This window comes from Suricata suricatta, chromosome 6 (assembly GCF_006229205.1).
Source record: "Suricata suricatta isolate VVHF042 chromosome 6, meerkat_22Aug2017_6uvM2_HiC, whole genome shotgun sequence".
Taxonomy (NCBI): Eukaryota; Metazoa; Chordata; class Mammalia; order Carnivora; family Herpestidae; genus Suricata; species Suricata suricatta.
Genome location: NC_043705.1, coordinates 147,674,449 through 147,697,723, shown reverse-complemented (window position 1 = coordinate 147,697,723; position 23,275 = coordinate 147,674,449). Strand labels below are relative to the sequence as shown.

At 51.5% G+C, this 23,275-nt stretch overlaps 1 protein-coding gene across 2 annotated transcripts; it reads left to right on the top strand.

Moving 5' to 3' along the window:
- The first annotated feature begins 686 nt into the window (after nucleotides 1-686).
- On the top strand, nucleotides 687-21,121 carry PDCD6 (programmed cell death 6). 2 transcript variants are annotated; one of them, XM_029941131.1, is made up of 6 exons: nucleotides 687-857; nucleotides 1,789-1,850; nucleotides 10,918-10,962; nucleotides 11,933-12,085; nucleotides 17,076-17,185; nucleotides 20,562-21,121. In XM_029941131.1, the coding sequence occupies exons 1-6, from the start codon at nucleotides 763-765 to the stop codon at nucleotides 20,658-20,660; spliced, it is 564 nt and encodes a 187-aa protein (XP_029796991.1). In that variant the 5' UTR covers nucleotides 687-762; the 3' UTR covers nucleotides 20,661-21,121. The 2 variants fall into 2 exon arrangements, with proteins under 2 accessions (XP_029796991.1, XP_029796990.1); XM_029941130.1 differs by having other exon boundaries at nucleotides 11,933-12,091.
- The last annotated feature ends 2,154 nt before the right edge of the window (nucleotides 21,122-23,275 follow it).

The following is a 23,275-nucleotide window of genomic DNA, read 5'->3' as shown; positions in this document are numbered from 1 at the left end:
CAAAGAGCACTTAAAATCCCCGGGGTTGGTAGAGGCTCCGAAGCAGAGGAAACCGTTTTCGGGAAGCCGCCTGGAGCGCGCTGCGGTCCCCACGGGAGGACTCCCCTGCGGCAGAGTCCACAGCAGAGCCGGAGTGCCGTGCAGTCCGCGCAGGGGCGAGGTGACACGCCTGGAGACACGTGGCAAGTCTGACAAATTCTAGAAAGGCGTGTGTTCTTCCCCTCGGCCACATTCACTTTGATGGCTTTTTTAAAAGCTTATTTATTTTGAGAGAGAGCACGGGAGCAGGGGAGGAGCAGAGAGAGACACACACAGAGAACCCCAAGCAGGCTCCGCGCGGTCAGCGCAGAGGCCCTCCCCGGACTCTAACCCGTGAGATCGTGACCTGAGCCGAAATCAAGAATCCCTCGCATTCCTTTGATGATTTTTTTTTATGCAAAACTTAAACCCGCTGAAGGGAAGCCCTTCCGCACGTCTCAGCCCTCCGCCCTGCGGGGTGTAAGCGGTACCTGCTCTGAGTTGGTGGCCCGGGCAGCGCGCACGCGAAGCGCGGGACCCGGGAGCCCCACCCCGCGCGCGAGGGCGCCGGCGTCGCTTGGCAACGGGGCCGCCAGCGGAAAGGCCGCGCACCAGCTGCCGGGGATCTTCCAGTATCCCCGGAAGTGGCGTATGGCAGGTCCCGCCCCAGCAGAGGCGGAAGTGGAGCCGCCTCCAGCCTCCAGCCTCTCCCCGTAGTCTCAGCCCAGCAGCGCGTCTGGGCCTATGGCCGCCTACCCGTACCGTCCGGGCCCCGGGGCCGGCCCTGCTGGAGGCGCGGCGCTGCCGGACCAGAGCTTCCTGTGGAACGTTTTCCAGAGGTGAGGCCCGGCGCCACCCAGGCGCTTCCAAGGCTCCACCGTCCTCCCCTACGTTGTCCTCAGCTTTCCTCCCCGCCGCTTCCTGGCTCCTTCCGGCCTTTCACCGGCCTCCTTCCCAGCTCCCTCCGGCCTTTCACCGGCCTCCTTCCTGGCTCTCTCTGCCCCCCCCCTCGGCCTCCCTCCAGCTTCCCTTTGACCTCCTGTCACCCTGGCCCCCTTCCTGGCTCCCTCCGACCTCCCCCTTGGCCTCCTTCCTGCTTCCCTTCTGCCTCTGGCCTCCCCGTTACCCTGACCTCTTTCTTCCTGGCTCCCTTAGATCTGACCCCGACCTCGTGCCGATCACCTACCTCCCCCCCACCAGGCCGCTGTCGAGGTGCGGAGCCCGGTGCAGATGCCTGGGGCTCACGGCCTCCACCCCTGGGCCCACAGCTGAGGGGCTTGCTGCTCCAGGAGGGTCTCAAGGGGATGCTTATTTAAGGTAGACGGAAACACAGACTGCTCCAGTGCTGTTACGACACCAGCAGTTGGGAAAGAAGCTGGTGGCTGGCACTGCAGCATCTTCCGTCCAGGGTCGCCCTTCCGAGGGAGTGAGTGACCGATGGTCACAGAAGGACGCGTCTGGGACGGTCTTTTTGCTGTTTGTGAAAAGGAGAGAAACTGGTGCAGGTGGAATTCAGACTGGCTTAGGGAAAGAAAAGGAGAAAGGCCTGCGAATTCGAAAGGAGGGGTCTCTTTGGGGAGAACACTGGACTTGGCGCTTCCTCCTTCCCCTGCGGACGCGGGAGTGAGAGTCCTAGCTGAATGAAGTGAAAGTTCCAGGGGAAGGGACAGCCAGAGTTGATGTAGGGTTGGCGGACTTAAAGGGTTCTGCTTGCCCTGTGCTGCTTGTCCTGCACTTCTACCACCAGCTTAACCGGTCTTGATCTTGTAGGGTCGACAAAGACAGGAGCGGGGTGATCTCGGACAACGAGCTTCAGCAGGCACTCTCCAACGGTGAGTGGGACCTAGCCATCAGGACTTCTGCTGAACTTTGAACCTGACCCCCGTGTAGTAAATAACTTCTTTCTCCAAGTACAGAGGACTTAGGCCTAATTGCTATTACTGGCACGTGGTAGAGGTGCTTCTGATTTATTTTGCCCGCTGGCATCCTGCTCCAAGGCCTCTCTGAACTTCCCAGCACCCGCATGGATTGTGCAGGGATGCACTTCTTGAGAAGTGGAGGTTAGGGTGTGGGTTTTAGGGAAGGATAGAAGTTTAGCTTCGTAGGGCCAGTATCCTTCAGGGTCATTAAGATCACTGAATTCCTTTCGTAATTGTCCCTCTGTGACCCCTTGGGAGAGGATTATCGAGGTGCCAAGGGCACCATGGAGAAGTGATCGGCGTGTTGGGGGTGTGGCGCTGGCAGGTGGGTTGTGAGGAGGTGGTCTTACCAGCGGAGAATACTAGGCCTTCAGACAGGGATAAAGGGCTAATGCTCTTATGTGGTGGCATGTTGGGGGCTCTCCAGGGAGTTCTCTTCTTGCAGTTTCAGCCTGATTAATCCATGAAAGTACTGCTTGAGACCGTTTATTTTATTAACTACCTGGCTATTTATTTTGCCCTTTTAAAAAACCCTCAGATGCCACTGACTTTTCTCATTCTTAAATTTGTAGCTTGTCTTTCCAGAGATGTGCCATTTAAGGTAGGAAAGGGATAGATTCTAAGATGTTGGAAGACTCATTTTTTTAAAGTTCATTTATTTTGAGAGAGAGAGAGCGTGTGTGCACGCGCACACACAGACATGTTTGCAAGAGAAGGAGGGGCGGAAAGGGGGAGAAGGAGAGAGAATGAATCCCAAGCAGGCTCTGCACGGTCAGTGTAGAGCCCAATGCAGGGCTCGAACCCACAAATTGTGAGATCATGACCTAGCTGAAATGTTTAACTCGCCCACCAGGTGTCTCAAGACTCATTCTTATTAGTGGAAACTAGGTTGATGTTCTAGAAAGAGTACGGATTTTCCCTACCGCCTCCCAGTGCCGGATATCGGGTTAAAAGAGAATGCGTTCCCTCACTGTGGGCACATCCCAGGCATTTAGTGTTTTTTGTTGCCCCGTGATTTGCACGAAGTGCAGGGTTTGTATTTACAGATTAATACATTTACTTTAAAAAACGGTACATTCCACTGACTTTACCCCCCAGTATTTAACATATTTGGGCCACAGATATTGGTGTCTAACTTCCCATGTATTTATGTAGTTGTGTTTAGGGAACTAAGAAATTTCATTATGGGGCACCTGGGGGGCTCAGTCAGTTGAGCGTCTGACCAGCTCAGGTCATGATCTTGCAGTTTGTGGGTTTGAGCCCTACGTCGGGGTCTCTGCTGACAGCTGGGAGCCTGGAGCCTGCTTTAGATACTGTGTCTCCCTCTCTCTCTGTCCCTCCCATCCTCCCTCTCCCTCCCTCTCTCTCTGTCTCAAAAATAAAAATGGACATAAAAGAAATTTTGTTACTTCTCTTTTGACGCTTGTGCCTTCTTGATTTTTCTCTTATCATTATTAATTCCTTTTCAATTTTTGTGTCTCCAGTACTTGGTTTCTTGGAGGAGTACAAGATAGGGTTACTAGAAAGATGTCAGAAACAGCTAGAACCCAGAAGGCTACGACCTGGCAAATCTGGCTTAAAACTTTCTAAGTGTTTGCCAAAACGTGTGTCTTCACGCTGTGTTTAATGTGGTCAGAGGTTCCGAGGGCAGCCTCCTGTGAGAGCACCCTCAAAGTCAGGCTTCTGAGGCGCTCCTTCTGGGTTCTTTCCCAGGAAGTGGGGGCCAGCTCATGACCCATTTGGACCTCCATTTGCTTGAAATTTTGAGCGTGCTACCCAGGTTTGGGATCTGTATGAAACCTGCCCCTCAGGCAGTGAGGGTCACGCTCTGTCCTCATTAGCATGATAGTGTCTCTCCCCACCCCGCACCCTGAGGTGGGGCTCCTGTCTGGGTTCAAATCCTGGGCTCTGCCAGTGCTAGGAATGTGACTTTGGGCAAGGGCTTGCCTTCCTGGGAGGGTAGATAGAGGAAGTGCGTGAAGAGTGCTTGGTGCAGTGCCTGGCACATAGCAGGGGACAGCATTGTCAGCAGAGAGTGGGGCAGTACTGGCAGTGGCCAGGCGGCCAGCTGGGGCGCCGTGTGAGGAGCAGCCACTGTTGGTAGGCACCGTGCCAGGCACTTAACAAACCGTATCTCATGTCAGCATTGTGGTTTGAGCCCCCGGGGGGTGGTGGTGGGACCTAGGCTGACCAGCAGGTTTAGGCTCCCGTGTCTTCACTAGAGGTGTCAGTAACGCCCCTAGTTCAGCTGATTGTTAAAGACTATGGTTCTTTACTCGGTAAGAACGTAATCTTGAACTCGGCTCCTACTAAATATCTGCCAGGAGCCTGTTTAAAAGAATGAATTTTCACAGTTGTCTAGAGGATGTTTGGTTCCCCATTGCTGAGACCCTTTGAAGTCAATACCGGGCTTCACCCAGCCAGTATCTGTCGGGACTCAGTGGCCCGTGGAGGCACCTTTATTGCGTTGCCCTGTGGGATTCCGTCAGCTTTTGTCCAAGGGGTGTAAAAACCGGCCGGCGAAGCAGGTAGGCCGAGTTCACCCTGACTGAGGCAGGCGCCGCTGCACCGCGCCCTCTGCGGGCCGCTGCCAGGGAAGGGCCCTTCCCTTCTCCCTGGGGGGCGGTGCCTCTGGTGTTCTAAGCGCCTTTGGTGAGTGTTCTGGCTGATTTTGTTTGCGTTTTATTAACCCTGAGTCTTTTAACCAATTACGCGTTCCTCTTCAAATCAGCTATTAAAAAGTTTAAATTGGTGGCTTCCCAGTAGCATGAATTGAGAATTTTCTGAGGTGAATTTTACTGACCTAGTCTTAGAACCCTTTATCTCCTCCTACTTTTCCCCTTCCACCCAGTAGGATTAGGATGCACTTCATTTTGCTCTCCCGTGGATAGCCTTATACTTTTAAGCCCTTTCTGCAGTAAGGCAGGTTACTTATGATGCACATTCACAGAGTGGGTGGTAGTATCGCTTGCTGAGGTCCCCGTTGTAGCTTTGAGCTGTAGAGAGGATTTAAACCCAGATGTGTGTTGCTGGCGCCCCTCCGTGCCCGTGCTCATACTGTGCTGGGGTTCACTTCTCACGGTGAGGCATCAGAGCACCGGGAGCCCTGGTGTCTTCCCACTTGTCTCCATGAGAGTGTCCACCTCTTGCTGTGGGCTCTGTGCTCCTACCTAGAGCACCTGCCGTTCCTCGACCTGAGGCGAAGCCGTGTGCATCCTGAGTCCCAGAGCCCTTCCTGCTGGGAGGGGTGTGCTTGCTCCTGCCTTTGAGCCACCTCAGCATCTGTGCTTTTTCTTCCATGCTCCCCACTCTCCATTCCATGTGTTCTGTGTAATCATTGTTGTAGCTGCCTCTGGCCACTAGACTGTCCACTTCTTGAAGGAAGGCCAGGCTGGGCTCCTTCACATAGCTGCGGTGTGTGTGTGCCCAGGCACCGGTCACTGGTTGGACCTGCCTCCACCATCTTCACTCCCTCTGACTTCCTGGAGCTAAAGCAATTGAAATAATTTTAAATTTCTTTTTAATGTTTTATTTGTTTTTGAGAGAGAGAGAGAGACAGTGTGAGCAGGAGAGGGTCAGAGAGAGAGGGAGACAGAATCTGAAGCAGGCTCCAGGCTCTGAGCTGTCAGCACAGAGCCTGACACGGGGCTCCAACCCACAAACAGTGAGATCATGACCTGAGCCGAAGTCGGACACTTAACCAGCTGAGGCACCCAGGCACCCCGAAATTATTTTGACTTCTAATTGTTCTCCCAGGATTGGGCTTCTGTTTTTATATTAGAACTGGAATATTAGGCTGTTATTGGTTAGAAAACGGAAGTTGCAAACATGTATGATTTCTCACTTTAATTAAATCTGTGCCTGTCTGCTCTCTGCTAAAATCTAGTTGGAACCGTCCTGAAGAAGTACTTGTGGGTCCCATACACTGACTCCTGTATAAGACTTGTTTCCATAGGAAAGCTTCTAAAATTGGCTGCTCTCAGCAAGGTGTGCGGCTAATAAGCATAAAGAAAGAAGACCGTTCTCTTGCCTCCTTTTTGAAATAACATCCATAAATGATCTTGCGTTTGGTACCTTTTTGCCAGAGTCTAGCTCTAGCGGGTCTAGGGGTCCCTGAAGGACAGACGGTGTCAGCGAGGGGGAGGGGGGGCGGCTCGAGTTTCTTACTGATCACCAGGCAGGCATCTCTGCTCTGTTTCTGTCTTTCTTTATAGGTCAAGCGATAACATGACATCAGAAAACAGAAATCTTTTACAGTGACTAATTCCTTGTGATAAGATGTTTTAATCATTGAAAGTGATGACATTAGAAAATAGAAAATTTTTATAATGACTTTTTTATGGTAAGATGTTTTAATCATTGAAAGTGTACAGAAACAAGTTTTACAGAAGTTTTTTTGTAGAACCATCTCATTCATTCTTGGCATCAGTTCCCAAGATTAAGAAAGTAACAAACCTATCTTATTTTGTATGGGTTGGGTTTTTTTTTTGCCAATAATTATGAATTTGTTTCTAATTAACAAGTTACAACCAAGTTATGTAATGCACTTGCAGTGAGGTTGAGTAAATCTTATAACCAAGAATATAACAGGATGTTTTTAGTAAAAAACAGGATAACATCCATGTTATTTAAGTTAGTAAAGCTAAGATTAAAACATAGGTTAGGTTATATATGGATAGGCTAGGAGTTATTTTGTTTGGCTCATTAACACAAGAAAAACAATGCTTGTTAGCAAGTTGGGAGAGAAAGCCCTTTCTCTGATGCAAACACAATGGGGGCCTGTGTGCGTGCAGCTTGGACCTGGGTTCCCATTTCCTGATCCATCCTCATAACTGAGGTCAGTACAAGGGAGGGTATCTGTAGAATGTGGGCCTTGGGAAGGGACCGTGTCCTGACCTCGTCTTCTATTTCTTATCTCCAAATTAGGCTCCTTTTCTCCGGGGCAGACTTAAATGCAACTCTTGTGTTTTTAGCCCCTTCATAGTCTATGTTTTGGGACTGCAAGGCTCATTAGAAGAGCCTTTTGTCAAATATTTACAGTGTTTTGATCCAAAGTCTTTCACGCAGGGACAGGAAAATGTTTTTTCTCCTGGGGTATCTGTGTGGGGAACATCGGTCTGATTTGGAGCCCTGTGAGGCCTAATTAATGGCAACAAGCTTATTCTCAACACGAGCAGCAGTAGCAGGAGGAGATACCGGTTTCGCCAATCGTGGCAGGAGCCGTGCAGACGTCTGCCATTTCCTCGCTGTGACCGTGTCATCCAGTGAGGCCGGTGTGGTTCCCAGCACCTTTTCTTTCCTAACTTGCACCTTATTTCTTAGAATTATGGGAATTCAATTTTGCTCAAGCCTCTTTTTTGTACTTCTGTAGGTTTCTCTTAATATTACCTATGTTGGTATTTTGTGGAGACATTTTTAGCTGCCCTTTAAAAAAAACAATAATTTGTATATGCTTTTCTTGAAGGTATTTTTATCAAAATAGTTCCGGCTTTCTTGGGGATCCCACATTAGGAAGAAGAGAGAGGGACACCTGGGTGGCTCAGTTGGTTGAATGGCCAACTCTTGATTTCAGTCAGCTCAGGTCATGATCCCACAGTTTGTGAGATTAGGCTCTGCACTGACAGTGTGGCACGTGCTTGGGATTCTCTCTCTCTCTCTTTTTTTCTCTCTCTCTCTCCCACTCTCTCTTTCTCAAAATAAATAAATAAACTTAAAATAAAAAATAAAGAAGAGGGGCACCTGAGTGGCTCAGTCAGTTAAGCATCTGACTTCGGCTCAGGTCATAGTCTCATAGCTTGTGAGTTCAAGCCCTGTATTGGGCTCTGTGCTGAAAGCTCAGAGCCTGGAGCCTGCTTTGGATTCTGTATCTGTCTGTCTGTCTGTCTGTCTGTCTCTCTCTCTCTCTCTCTCTCTCTCTCGCCTCTCTCCTGTTTGCGTGCTCTCGCTCACTTGCTCTCTCAAAAGTAAATAAACATTAAAAAGAAAAGGTATCAAATTCAAAAGAAGAAGAAGAAGAAATGAGAAAAATCAGACCATATAAGCAGACTGTTCCCTGCAGCCCGTGCTTCTGGTGCTGTCACTGCTCGCGCCGCACAGGCCCCCTTCCGTGGGAGGGCTGCTTGCCACTGGGAATGCAGCAAGGGCGGTTAGAGATTCATCCTGAGCTCCCTGTGCCTGTGTGCGGGGAAGGGCTGGCTCAGCAGGCCTGGGGTGCTCTGAGCCTGCTCCTTCCCAGAAGGGGCTTTCTGGCTGGCTGCCGCCTGTGACCCTCTACCTGAGAAGGGTGTTTGGCCCACCGAGGGCCCTAAGTTGTGTGGTACCTGTTGGCCTGGATCGTTGATACTAACAGCACGATTTATGGCAAACACCTGCTTTCCCTCCGGGTATCTGGACCTTCCATGACTGACACCTCCCCCCCACCAAGAGAAACCCTGGCTGACAGTAACTCGCCTATGTCCTCACCACTCATAGCTGGAGGGGTGAGGAAGTCCTGTGTGGCTCCATGTGGAGGGCGCTCTGGGCGCTGCATGAGTCTCCGCTGGCCTTCTCCCAGTGTCTCTTCCCTCTGCTGATTTTACTTTGGCCTTTCATTGCAACAAACTGCCGGAGTGTTGGAGTCCTAGTGAGTCATGGAGCCTGAGGGTGGTCCGGGGCCCCAGCCCAGCCTGGCGTGTCTGCTGCTGGTGTGCCCTGCCAGAGTTGCAGGTAGAACACCAGAGAGTTGGCATTCAGTGGACCTGGCTTTTCCAACGCGTTACTCCTTGGGCACGTTGCACTTCTAGCTCCAGTTTCTTTGGATGTAAAAATAGGATGACTAGAAATTTAGTTCCTTTTCCCCATGGAGCCATGCCCCTCTCCACCAGATCCTGCATCTGTCTGAGGCAGAACTGGGAGACTGTGAGTTTTCTGGGATTGAGTTTACAGTGTTTCACTATTAGTCGCTTAGGTTGTTTCTGATTTTTATTAATGTAAATGCTGTAGTAATTTGGCCCAAACATTCATAGAGCCAGTTTCTGGATGCCGTGTTCATCAGATCAGTGCTGTTGGTCCGTGTTTCAGAAAGGCCCTGTTTCCGACTGTGCTGTGTGAAGCTCTCACTGCAGACACCTGGTGAAGTGTGGGGTTTTGCTGAGCCTGAAGAGACACCGCAGTTTTGCAGATTGGGTGCATTGGGTGCCGGTGCTGCATGCCCATCCCTGCAGGACTTGCTTCCTCCTCCTCACTGGTGGAAAAGGCCAGGAAAGCTGGGAATTCAAGGTCTGAGGCAGTAAAGTGGAAAGATACCCCCCAGTGACGACGTAGAAAAGTCTGGTTTTGTTGCCATGGTTGCCCCAAGAGGTGCCAGGTCGTTAAGTATCTTGATTGTACAAATGGTAGATGTTGTCAACTCTTAACCCTCAACCACTCACTAAAGCCAAAGTTTAGGGACATAATTTCAATAAAGAAAACTCTTTGAAAAGAGTATAAAAGACCATATATTAACCAGGGCAGAATGGGGTTTTACCAAACCCTTTGAGAATGGAGGCAGATGAAGATCCTGGACAGAATTTGTGTACTTGAGGGTTAAGTGAGAAAAAGTCGACCTTTATAATGTACCCCCCTGTTTCTGTGGAAACAGCACTTGGTGCCTGCAGCAGCTAGCTGGGAGGGAGAGAAAAACCAATTAGGCAAAGAAGTGACACTCTCCGTATTTAGAACTTTTCCTTTCTGTGGGGTTCTCTGTAACGTAGTTTTAGCATACTGATTTCCAGTAATTCGTGTCCTAATAGCTTTACATACAGGCTTCTGCCCACTCTGCCCACCCGAGGGACGCCTGTGAAGCCTTCAGAAGATGCTTATCCAGCCCCGATGTGTACCAGGCCTGGGGACAGGTGTGCCCCTGCCTCCGGGGGAAGAGCAGGCTTCGCCCAGTAACTGTGGTGGCACTTGTTCCAAAGGGGAAGCTCACTCACCTGCTAGTGGAGCTGGCGGGCCTAACTCGGGGGCTGGGGGGATGCAGGGCGCTCCAGGACGGCTCTCCTGAGGACACGGTTTCCTGTGGCTTAAAGGAGGGGTGAGGGTGACGACGTGCGGGGAGGGCCACGCCTCGGGTCTGGGGAGCTGCGGCGGGCGCCCAGCATGGAGGACAGTGCCCTTTGGGCTCTCTTGCCCGCCGCCCGTGTCAGGGGGCCTCAGACTCGAGCGAAAGGTCACTCTGTGAGGCCAGGGGGTGGCTGTGTGAAAGCCACCAAGAGAGTGTACAGAGAAGAAAACATGGGTGTTTCTATACAAGTTGGGTGTGGGGAGAGACTGCCTTCCCTCCGGGTTAGAAATACCTTTTTCCCTTGTTTTTAGTGTGAGATTGATGATGGTACAAATCACTCTGAAAACAGATTTCGAGGCATAAACTTATCTAGTGAACATTTCATTATCAGTTGACAAACGGTTCTATCAGATTTAGCAGTCTCTTCATGACAAATATGTGGGAATATCCCCGTAACTGTACAGACGGACGTGAATCACAGGATGTGGTAGCCTGCTTTTCCACACTCTCCAGGAAAAGAATGCACAGACTAATCTTAGGAGGAAATTCTAGGGCCTGGTTGTATGGTATGTTGTTCAGTATACTTCTCAACTTACCTGGTGGCTGCATTCCCGGAAAGCAGTGTGTATTAAAATACCCTAAAGCCGTGTCTTTCTTATGTGTAAAGCCCCTAGCCTCATAGTTATAAACAGCTTTGAATTGTACGTCTCTTGTGGCCAAGAGACTCCCGCAGCGTGTGGGATAGGACCCCAACCATGATGTGCTTACAGCCCCCAGTGGTCATGGCAACCAGAAATGTCTCCTGGGGACAGTGTCCCTGCCAAGGAGTGTGGTGCCAGGGCCTTCCTGGGAGCAGCAAGTTACTTCCGTTAGGTTCCGATGTTACAGATTAGGAACCTAGAGCTTGCTGGTGCAAATGTTTTTCTCTGATGGTGATTTCCTGTCGTTTATTTTCAGGCACATGGACTCCATTTAATCCAGTGACTGTCAGGTCCATCATATGTAAGTACAGGTGCCACCGTCCCGTGCAGGCAGACACTGCTCTGCTTCCCCTCGCCCTCCCAGGCTGAGCGCTCCTGCTGTTGCTGCCGCGTCCTTTCACCCCCGGTTCTGCAGAGTTCGGGCACACACAGTGCCGGCACGCGTCACCCGCTGTCCGCGTGTGGCACTGTCACAGACTAGCGGAAGCGCCAGCGCTCGGTGTCCGACCTGCTGCTCCATTCTGTGCTCTCACCGTGTTACGATGTACTTCTGAGCGGCCAAGAGTGCTCGGTCCAACCTTCCGTTAGTGTCTGTACCTGAAAAGAGACCAGGCGATTTGTCACTTTCTCAGTAGCAGTAGTTCAGACTGAACTCATATGTGTATTGTTAGCCATTTTGCAGTTACATGTCGATGTAGTTGTAGGCTCTTTCATATTTGGATCTGGAATTAGGCTGATTTTTTTTTTAATGCAAAGCAAGTCTTCCTAAAAGAAAAAACCAAAGCCAGTAGGGTCTTTTTGTCACTGGGGTGGACCTGTGCTGGTGGGTGCCGGTCTTCTGGGAGGATGGAAGGGGCGATACCAGGAGGTGGACCCAGTTCTAGGAGCCGGGAGAGTGGGGGTGGCCCCTTCACTCTGCACTTTGGTGTCTTCCTGGCAAAGTGAGAGGCCCACCAGGTGCTGTCTTTGTAGCCTACTTCAGCGTAAAGCATTCTTTCTGTCGTGGCTCTGCTTGTGTGTTTTCTTGCACTTTCCTCTTTGCCGTGTGCCTCGCGTGGTTCAGGGGCTATGGCTGGAGAACTAGCCGGCAGAGGTGGTCCGGCCCTCCCGTTCAGCGAGTGAGCATTTCTTAGCGAGCCGCGGGCCGCTGCTGGCTGAGCACCGCGCTGACCCCGAGGGGGTGTGGAAGTGACCGTGCTGTAGTTGAGCCTCTTGCTGGCCGACGTCAGATGCCGGCCGCCGCGCACCACTCATGTTCCTTTCTGTCTCAGCCATGTTTGACCGAGAGAACAAGGCTGGCGTGAACTTCAGCGAGTTCACCGGCGTCTGGAAGTACATCACAGACTGGCAGAACGTCTTCCGCACCTATGACAGGGACAACTCCGGGATGATTGACAAGAACGAGCTCAAGCAAGCCCTCTCAGGTTTTGGTAATTCACTTATCTTGATTGTATAGCATGTTTCATTTTGGAACCTAGGTGCCATCCATGTTTTTTTACTTGGTTCAATTTACTGATTTTTTAACTATGAGTTTTTGTTGACATACAGATTTATACTTCAATACTTTTTATATCGTGAAGGTTTATATTTGACATGAAGACTTTTATGTGTTTTTTTTTCATCCAAAATGAGATACACGCTATGCAATCACTTATCACTTGTGAAATGGAGTGATGTCACGCGTTGAGAATGCGGCAGCTTTGGAAACAGTTTAATGTGAATAAATGAAAAGAAAATGTCGAGCAGCTTATATTTCTTGACACAGCACAGCACAGCAGGGTACTCCTCAGAGAGGCCCATGTAAGCTGCACAGCCCACTGTGCGTCTCAGGCCGTGTTGGCAGGCGTGCAAGCGCCCATTCTCAAGTGCGTGCCGGCTCCAGTGTGCCGTGCTGCCGGGAGTGTTCACACAGCCTTCCAGAGTGGGTCAGTGGGCCCTCTGATGCGGGGGTGGGGCCTAAGAGGGAGCGGGGCTGTGTAGGGCTGCGCGGACAGCGGGTGCTTGTCCGAGGCTTGTGGGAGTCACACCCAGAGTCTGGTGGCTCGTGATGGTCTCAGCCCTCTGTTCACTGGGCCCCTGTTAAAACCCCCTCTCTATTTTGTGTAAAAGTCTGCTTATAAATACCAGCTAGAAAAAAAAATAAGGCAAGTTAGTTTATAATGTAGTTTTTAGAAATAATATACTATGTTATTAATGTACTAATGTACTTCTAGGTATTTTGAATTTTAATAATACAAAGTACATTTTAGTTCTTATGTTAATGTGTTATTAACTTCTGTCCTTTCCCCATTTTTCTTTTGGGCACGTACTTCACGGCCGTCTTTCTCTTCCTCTTACCTTTGTCGCCTTATGAATCCCAGCGGTGTTCAGTTGGAGGCCCCGGTACTCCACTGGAAGTTTGTGTTCTCAGTTCACTAGTGGGTCAGGGTTCGGGCAGGACTTGCCTGACCTCACATTCTCTGCACTGGGACTGGGAACGTCCTGCCCTTGCTCTCCCCATAGGTTGGGGAGCAGGTAGGGCTGAACGGAGGGGCTGGGAGGTGCAGCTGGCATCTGAAGAGGGCGGTCCTGGGGCTGCAGGTAGCTAGAGGCCCGGAACCTGCATCCTGTGAATTACTTCCAGACAGGTGACCTCAGGTGTCAAGGAACATGGCATTTTCTAAAGTTGTCGGGCCCAGAGCCCTCATTTTACTCAGTGCCAGTGACCGTTGCGTCCTTGGAGCTCACAGGGGGAATGCTGGGGTAAGCCATGCCACTGGCCTCTCTGCCTCCGAGTGCCCATTGGGCCCAGATATCTGCAGCCACGGCTGCACGGTCACAGAGGTCATGTGGCAGTTCCTTGCGGTCAGGAGCCAGCAGGCCGTCTTGGGCTGGGCAGGGCCGAGCTCCTTCTTGACTTCTGAACACTTTTTGGAGAAAAGGATTCTCTGGTGCATTGCAGTTATTCTGAAAAGCTTCTCCCTGTAGTTGGTTCTTGACTTCTGAGAGCCTTCTCCGGAGCCTTGTCTTCCATGAAAAGGAACATTGTCCTCCTCTCAACATAGTCATCACTTTGGAAGGTTTTCTGTAGTAACTGAAGCAAAGTCTCCTGTTCAGTTTTGACTCCTAAGGACAGCCCTCTTGCCCTGGTCAAGCAGAGGGGGCTGCATTTCAGCTCTGCTTGTGTGTGAGGGAGTTTGGGGAGGGAGGGGCGGTGGACCTCACAGTGTCCTCGGACCTGTCAGCCCCACTCGATGTCTCAGGCCGGTCCTGGTGGCACTGGACCACTCTCACAGACCCACACGCTGGGTATGATGGCTCAGGCATCCCTTTTGTAAACCCATTTCAAGTGTGTGCTATGCGCCGGTTACAGAGAGCTGGAAATAGAGGTGCGCGAGGCCCGGCGGGGAGCCGGGCGCACCCGCGGTGGGAGGCTCCGCACACACGCATGCGCGCTGCAGGCCTCCGCGTGGGCCAGGCGGGCGGCACGGGGGGCTCCATCTCTATCCCTCCGCCCTGTCGCCGGCAGCCACTACGCAGCTCTGCAATCTCTGTGGTCGTGAAAGTCCTCAAACGTCAGGACCCCACATCCAGCCATTGTCCATCCAGGCGCTACCATTTTGGTGCTGCATTTGCTCTGTTCCCTGTCGTGTGCCGAGGCTTACAAGGCCTGTGTGCTGGGGCCCCCACACACTTTATTCTGCGTCCTGGGAGTGTATGTACGTTTGCCCGTGAAATCAGTGCCATTGACCCACTTGAGAAGTTAACAGTCTGTTTGCGTGAGTTAGGGCCCCAGCAGGTCCATGGCAGCCCCCACGCCTTTTTCATGCTGTTGGCTGGTTGTAAACATGGGTCACCGCCCTGGCCCAGGTCTGTCCCTTGCTGCAGTCTCCGTCCCCTGGAGAGTACTTACTGAAGGTATGCTGTCACACCAGGCTGCTGAGAATAGGCGACGTGGGGTTGTCAGGGCGGCTCTGTGTCTCACCCCTCCTGTGCCTGTTAGTTCTAAGGAGAGAACTTCACTCTCTCAAGGTCAAGGTATGGCCCTGTGTCAGGTCTGAAAGGGGCCAGTCCTGACCAGGGTCACAGGCTGGGGGCTACACATGGGAGGCACCTCTTTTTTTTTTTTTTTTTCCATTTTACTTAATTGAAGTATCGTTGACACACAGTGTTGTGGTGTTTGCGACATAGAGATTCTGCCACACTGTACATTACACAGTGCTGCAGTCACCATAAGGCGTTATTCAGTATTACTGACTGTACTGCCTATGCTTTTCATCTCCTGAATTATTTATTTCATAATCCCCTTCACCTGTTTCACCCACCCACCCTTACCCCTCCTCTTTGGCCACCAGTCTGTATTTATGAGTCTGTTTCTGTTTTGTTTGTTCATTTGTTTTATTTTTAGATTCCATATACAATTGAAATCATTTGGTATTTGTCTTTCTCTGACTTACTTCACTGAGCATAACATCCCCTAAGTCCATCTATACTGTCACAAATGGTAAAGGCTCACCCTTTTTTTACGGCCGCATAATATTCCTGCACGCACGTGCATGCACACACCACATCTCTATCCATCTTTCGATGAACACGGGCTGCATCCATATCCTGGCTACTGTAAATAATGCTGCAGTAAACATGGGCATGTATATATCTTTTCGAATTAGTGTTTTCATTTCCTTTGGGTAGATACCCAGTAGTGAAATTGATGAATCATAGGGTAGTTCTATGTTTCACTTTGTGAGGAACCTCTATACCGTTTTCCAGAGTGGCCACACCAGTTGGCACTCCCAGCAACAGGTGCAAGAGGATGCTCCTTTCTCCACATCCTCACCAACAACTGTTGTTCCCAGTCTTTTTGATGCCAGCCATTCTGACAGGTGCGAGGTCATCTCCGGTGGTTCTGGTTTGCATTTCCAGAGGGCACCTCCTCTTAATTTATGAGGGTTAGGGATTATTGCTACGTGGATTTTTACTGAAGGAAAGTCTTAGGAAACAGTCTGCTCCCAGGTTTTGCCTCTTACAGAAACCTCCTTTTAATTTTGTCTATTCCTCATCTGTTTTTCTAGTCTGACTTCCTTTGGTTTTGTTCTCACTGCAATAATATTGACGAACAGGGAAATTGGAAGCTAGTTACAGGGATGATTGAAGCTGCTTCCGTTGTCTGTACAGATTGTGGGAATCCAGCCTGTGTGTTTGTGACTAGGCCGGGGACCAGCACAGCAATGGCTGTCACTGGCTGTCCACAGCATGGGCGAGCTCAGCCCTTAGCACTTGGGCCTCTTACTGTCCAAAGTCACAGGTGCCAGATATGAGGAGAGGAGACTCATAGGGGTCGGGGGGAGTAGCCCCCATCCAGGACCTGCTGTCTCTGTTTTCTAAGTCAAGGGTCCTGTCTTCTACTCAACTGGCAGGGACGGGTCACCCTGGATTTAAGTCACAGATGCATAGAGTATGCTGCCCACTCTGGAAGGGTACTGTCACGTGTGTACATGTTTGAATCTGTTTTAGAAAAGTAATTAAGTGCTTTTGCAGGTAATTAACTGTGAAATTCACTCAGATAAAAGGTGTGTATATCCTCGAAAAGATTACAACAGGACCGAAACCAGTAAAAATGTTTTGGATCTTCTCTCCTGAATAAGTAAGGATACCAGGGGCGTGCAGGTAGTGGGATTCGTAGGGAAGGAAGTGTCTTTATCCAGAGCGGCCCCAAGGGGCGTCCACAGGCGCGTGGCCGCTGTGTCCCTATGTCTTTACAACCACCTCCCTGCTGGTGACCTCTTCGAGATCTATTCAGTAAATTGAAGGAGGAATCAGTTACTCTTCATCATAATATTTGATGGCCCTTGAGCTGTTACTCAAGGACTTTGTAAGGCTGCTTTATTCTGTATAATCTTTTATTTCCTAATGTCTGTGCTGCTTTATGTGGAGGAGTACGCAGCAGTTAATCTGCTGTTTCCCTAAGTTTACATTTTGTTTATTTGGAAGCCTTCAGTGATATTTTATCTTTCAAATCTAAAATAAAACTTACCATTTGTAAAACGATAACTTCGCTGTATTCAGGAAATGAAGCCTTGGCTGCCCCACAGGGTGATTTTGGGGGACAGCACCGTAGGGTGAGTGTCCTTGATGTGAACCAGTGAGCCCGCAGCTGTGGGCTCCGGGCTACACTCACCCTTCCAGGCAGAGAGGCGGGGGTCTTTGGGCCGGCCGCTCCCAGGACTGCGGCCCGGGACCCGAGGGAGGAATCGCAGAACGCCGGCTTGGTCCCGGAGTGCATGTGAATGAGTTCACCTGGATTTCCCACCCCAGCCTCGGCTGTGTGTCACTGGCGGCTGTAAAGGCTGTGGGGCCTTTAGGAAGGAGAGCGGGGGTGTTGACGGGATTGTCGGCTTCCTGGCCCACTCTTCACTCTCCTTTTCCTCTTTCAAGGGTACCGGCTCTCTGACCAGTTTCACGACATCCTCATCCGCAAGTTTGACAGACAAGGACGGGGGCAGATCGCGTTTGATGACTTCATCCAGGGCTGCATCGTCTTGCAGGTAATCGGGACTCCGTGGGGACTCACGGCGAGCTGAGCCGTAGGGTGGCACCAGAGGCTCCCTGGAAGGGAGAGGGAAGCACCTGCGTTCTGGAATTTGCAGTTTAATGCAGTAAAACCAGTTTCTGGAGCTTATAAAAGTCAGTCTTGTCTATGGGGAAGCAGTTAATCCATATGTCAGATGGAGGCATGACCAGGAGTGCACTGGCGCCTGTGGAGACACAGCTGGCCCTCAGACGACCTGGTCTGAGCTTGCAGGTCATTCATATGCAGACGTTTTTTGATAAATATGGTATAGGGCTGATAATGTATTTTCCTTATGATTTTCTTCATCACATTTTCTTTTTCCTAGCTTACTTTACATAATACATACCCAAGATGCGTGTTAGTTGGCTGTTACTAGTAGTTCGCGTTGCGGGGCATCGAGTTTGTGTGGATTTCGACTGCTCCGGGGCTTGTTGGCCCCGACCCCTCATTCAGAGCACAGCTGTATTAGAGAGCAGTCCATCGGACGAGGTCATGGTTTCCATACCCAGTGGGTTACTTACATGTATTCTCTGGTATTTTTGTCGTGTTTTCGTTCCGAGGACAAGGAGAGACTTTCCGTTGCGATCTTCGCGGTGTCCCGCCCCTCTCTGGGTGAGCTCAGCCACCAGGCCGGGAGCTGGCTCCTGGCACACAGGGCCACGTTCCTGTGCTGTGGGCCATTGCCAGCCAGCTTCTGGTGCATCCCTCTCACCCCGCACTGGACGTTTCCCTCCTACGGCCTTGCTTCTTGACCTGTGAGAGAAACGAGTGTAGAGCTTAAGGGTCTTTCCCAGAGACCACAGGCAGGAGTGCCGAGTCTGCCCTGCTGTGCCCACACAGGTCCCCCTGCTCCTGCCTCTAGGTGGGGGTCCAGGTTACATAGATTTAGGCTGAGAAGTGCAGTGAACCAGAGGCGCCTGGCTGGCTCAGTCGGTGAAGCGTCTGACTTCAGCTCAGGTCATGATCCCACCACTCGTGAATTTAAGCCTTGCGTTGGGCTCTCTGCTGTCAGCACAGAGCCCGCTTCAGTTCCTGTTTCCCCCTCTCTCTCTGCCCCCTCCCTCGCTCGTGCGTGTGTTCGCTCTCTCTCTCTCTCTCACAAAAATAAACAAACAGGTGCCTGGGTGGCTCAGTCAGTTAAGCATCTGACTTCAGCTCAGGTAGTGATCTCACAGTTCATGAGTTCCAGTCCTGCTTTGGGTGAGCTTGGCCCCGCTTCAGGGGAGCCCTGCGTCTCTCCCTCCCTCCCTCCCTCCCTCTCTCTCTACCCCTCCCTTACCTGCATGCACACGTGCACTCCTTTGCTCTCTCTCTAAAAATAAATAAACAAACAAACATTAAAAACTTTTTAAAAAATGCAGTGGGTAAACCCATAGATAGCTCTCAAAGTTTTTATTGTGACAAATGAAAAAAAATAGCAGAGGAAACAGTATAAGGAGCCCAAGTGCCCATCACGTAGACTCCCAGTCACCGGCGGATGGACGGCTCAGCGCCATGCCTCCGTGACCATAACGCCCCCCACCCTTCACTTTGAAGCACATCTGGTCCACGGAAAGCAACTGTTTTATGTGTACATATTTCAGTAGGAGATGAGTCCTTGGAGTTCGAATCCTGGTTGGGGTTACGTCACGTCAGCTTTAGAGGCCACTGAGAAATGTGAACACTGTGAGGTTTTTAAGCATAATTTGGAGTTTTGGGAACCACTCTCAAAGGTTTTTTTCCCATTAGAGTTCTAGATCAGCAAAAGTGAAGTTTCTGCGGCACACTAAGTGCAACACCCCGTGATCTTCTTACCGACGAGTCTGGGAAAAGCCCCGTCCCTGTTGTTCAGGGAGTTACTGGAGAGACGGGTCTGCTAACGTTTGACCCCGTTGCTGCCTCAGAGTCTGGTGAGGCCGGGTTACACTTTCTGCAGTGGTGTCTGAACACCTAGGAGAAAGGTGTAGTGTAAAAATCTCCTTATTATCTGCATCTGCATCGCTCTAGGGTAAGACCTCTCATTTGCGGTTATGTCCCGGAAGTAAACATCTGATCCTTGTATTTCTTCTTGAGCCAAGGTCATTGGGTGTAGGCTTTCAGTCGCTGGGGTGATGTGATCTGAGTCCCCCAGGGAGCTCGCCCAGCTCTGCTGTACGCCTGGGGGCCGAAGGCGGGCCAGCCGGGCTCTTCTGCATGCTGACCTGGACTTCCTGCTCCCACCCACCCTTCCCGCATGACCTTAGATGTGGGACAGAGGTGGGCAAGCTAAAACAAAAATGCTGCAGGCCACAGGAAAAAAGTCCTGAAAAATGTTTTCCTTCATCTGCCTTTTTCCAAAAAGGAAAAGACTTTTTGAAAATTGGTTTTACAAAAGAACATGACAATTTGTAGAAATCTTGGGGAAATACAATTAAAGTATAAAGAAAGATTTCCAGCTGTTCTTCGGCCAGAACTAACTGCTGCCGGGCCTAACCGTAGTTGGCCTCGCGGTAGTGCCTCACGCATGTCCGGAGGCTCCTGGCCGCCATCCGAGCGGATGGTCAGCGGCGTCAGCGCCCTGTTTATCATCAGCCGCTCGGGCTGCCGTGGCCCCGGGGCGCCGGGCTCCGGCCTGCTCTCCTGGTGAGCCTGGTGCTGCTTCCCCCTCTCGTCCTGAGGAATGGCACTCTGCCTGCTTCCGTTGGTCATTTACGATTTCTCAGGCCTTCTCTGGTTGTCTGACATCTGTCATCTGGAGCAGCACTCCTTTACTTGTCCCTGCTGTTGGGGGTAGGGGTCCCCCTCTGCTCCTGACCTGTGGCGGCGGGGGAGGGGGAGATGAGGCTGGTGGAGCCCTCTGTGTGGGCTGTGTGGGAGGGACCCTCGGGCTCTAGAGGGAGACCCACCTTGCGTGCTCTGTGGCTGGGCCTTCATCTGCTGGGGCAGGTTGTAAGGGAGGGGCCCAGCTCAGGGCCGGTTTCCCTGTGGCCAGAGCTGAGGTGAACGTTTGAGGAATAGCCTCCACAAGGTTGGTCGTAGAGCAGGAGGGGAAGACCCAGGTTCACCACGGGCCCCCTGGGAAACTGAGGCCTGGGCCCAGGGCTGTCGGGTGTAGCCTGCAGCCCGCTCCTTGACCCCTAACACCTTCATGTGCCCGCCCCCCACCTGACCTCAGCAGCCCCTCTGCCGACAGGCCTGAGGGGGGTCAGGTTACGCACCCGTGCCCCTCCGCCCTGGTCCCCAACAGAGTTGGAGTCGGCTGGAGACATGGATGAACTCGGGTTCCTAAATGTTTATATTCTTTGGGTTTTTGGTTTTATTTTTACCAGATGCATTTTGTTCCTTCTGTTAAATAAATACCAAGATCTAAACGAGCGTTGTGTCCTCCTCAGAGGCTGACGGACATATTCCGGCGGTACGATACGGACCAGGACGGCTGGATCCAGGTGTCCTATGAGCAGTACCTGTCCATGGTCTTCAGCATCGTGTAGCGCTGGGCTTGCGAATCACAGCGTGACTTACCGAAGACTAAAAATGCCAAATCTCCCTTTAAAGAAACGGAACACAAATGCAGCTCGATACTGTTCTTCCTTTAGATTTTATATAAATAACATTCGGGGACCTGACTGTACATATGTGGATAAGCTGATTAAGGTTTCTGCGAATGTAACAATAGTTACACTTCACATACAAACATTTGATTTGAGACTGCCCAGTTGTGCCATGAGGTAAGATATAATAATGTTCCAGGTATCCTGCATGCAACAAGTTCATCATGTGCATTCTAGATAGCTCCATTTCTATAGTGGAAGTACCTTTATTAGCCAACAGGGATTTAAAAATAATAGAGAACTTGCACAGAGGCTTTTATGTGCCTTATATTTTTAAAACCGGGTTTATTGTATTTGTTTGAATGTGCAACATAAGCAATAAAGCAAACGTGCGCCCCATCCGAGACGCCTCACATGGACTCCTGGGACAGCTCCCGGGGCGTCCGCCTGACTCTGCTTATGGGAATCCGAGGATACCGTGCTCCTCTGTGACAGGAGCTAGTTTAATTTTCATAAAACTTCTTTGGATGTCTAAATCCAGATTTGGTTCGGAAGTGTGTGGGTTTCCGTCGTTTTCAGCGACTCAGTCCTGCCTGCAGCTCATTGTCGATGGTGGCTTTACGTGACAGCGGGCTGCAGGCAGACGGAATGGTCGCCCACGCCGCCTGCTGTCGGCACACAGCCACTTCCAGGGTGGCCCTTCACCCATGTGCCTCACAGAGTCCCCGTAGGCTGTTTTCTGCCTCCTCCCTCTTTTAATGTGCTTCCCCAAACCAGAATTTGGGTGGGGGTCGTGAGAACATTCAGATGGGTGTTAGTGATTTATAAATGGGTCTGGGACGTCAGAAATCGGTGTCCCACGGGGGGCCATTGGGTGCTTGTGTTGGTTGAGAGGGAGCCATTTTGGGGTTTGTGGAAATAGTTGCAGAGGTCAGACCACCACTGATCACGATATTTGGGGTCAGGCTAAAGAATCTGCGAGGCTTATAGACTGGCCTTGTGAGGTCAGTGGGGGGGTCTTTGGTGATTTCTACCACTTTCCTTCTTGGGTGCCTCTTAGGACAGCACCATGCGCATGATGCAGCACCAGCACATGACCCCAAGTTCTAGTTCAGTGAGCTCATTCCTCTGACCCCACACCCCAAATTCCTGGCTCCAAGAGGCTTTCAGACCCATGGTCCACACATCCAGGTGCTCGCTCTCTGGGTTCTCCTAGACTTCTCGGACTCAGTGTCTCCCACTCCCCAGCCGTGCTGCCTGCCGCCACCCTCCCCACACCGTGGTTCCAAGAGGTGCCTTTGGAAGATGCTCTTATTTCTCCCTTGCCCCAGGCCTTTGGAGACCCCAGGCTTGGCGTGAGGGGGGCCCATGTGGCCATCTGTCATCCTCACTGCTCTGTCCTGCACACATGGGAGCCCCTGTGCTCCACATGGTGGCTTTGCCCACCCACTCCACCCCCTTCCCTGCCCTGGACCCCCCTCAAGCTGGCCTTGGAGCAGCTCACTGCCTTGGTGAGGCACCAGCCTCCAGTACATGGTCGGCGTTCAAGCTTCATGGAGGCCAGACAACAGACACTGAGGCCTCTTCTCTCACGCTGTGGTCAGCCACAGAGGGAACTGGAAATGTGTTGTGAGTTCTGTATCTCTGATTCTGAGAAGGGAGAGAAGGATATGTGGAATTTTACATGGAAGAGGTCTGACTGAGGATGGGTAAGGGTCTCCTCTGCCCTCGTTAGAGGAAGGGCGGTTCCTCTCATGAAAATCGTGTGGGGAAGAGAAATGATGCATGGTGCAGGTGCACGCATGTGTGATCCACTCGCTGTGGTGGGATATGGTGTCTGGTACCAGGGTACTCAGGTGTGGGGTACGGGCAAATTCGGGCATGCGGAAAGATACGAAAGGGCGGTGGTGGAGATGGTGGCACAGAAAGATGCTGGCACACATGCCCTCAGGTGTGGGGTACAGATGGTCTCAGGTGTGGGTACAGATCCTCTCAGGTGTGGGGTACAGGTGCTCAGGTGTGGGTACAGGTGCTCTCGGATGTGGGTACAGATGCTCTCGGGTGTGGGTACAGGTGCTCTCGGGTGTGGGTACAGGTGCTCTCGGGTGTGGGTACAGATGCTCTCAGGTGAGGGTACAGATGCTCTCGGGTGTGGGTACAGATGCTCTCGGGTGTGGGTACAGATGCTCTCAGGTGTGGGGTATAGGTGGTCTCGGGTGTGGGTACAGATGCTCTCAGGTGTGGGTTCAGGTGCTCTCGGGTGTGGGTACAGATGCTCTCGGGTGTGGGTACAGATGCTCTCGGGTGTGGGTACAGGTGCTCTCAGGTGTTGGGTACAGAAACCCTCAGGTGTGTGGCACCACCCCTCCCAGTGGGAGGCAGGGGTCAGGTCTGTGGAGGCACATTGAGGAGTGGGCAATTTGGGAAATGGTGGTCACTGGGGGACTTGGGTGGCCAGTCAGGGCTTTGTTGTGTTGGGCAGTGTGGTGGGTATGTGGCTGTGCTTCTGGAAGGCCCAAGAGGCAGGGGTGCTTAGAGGGCTGGAGGGTCTGCTG

Excerpts from the sequence above, each read along its gene's own strand:
- PDCD6 (XM_029941130.1), top strand. The coding sequence starts at position 763 with ATGGCCGCCTACCCGTACCGTCCGGGCCCCGGGGCCGGCCCTGCTGGA. Across the intron at positions 1,851-10,917 it reads TCAGCAGGCACTCTCCAACG|GCACATGGACTCCATTTAAT; the intron begins GTGAGTGGGACC and ends GTTTATTTTCAG. Across the intron at positions 10,963-11,932 it reads GACTGTCAGGTCCATCATAT|CCATGTTTGACCGAGAGAAC; the intron begins GTAAGTACAGGT and ends TTTCTGTCTCAG.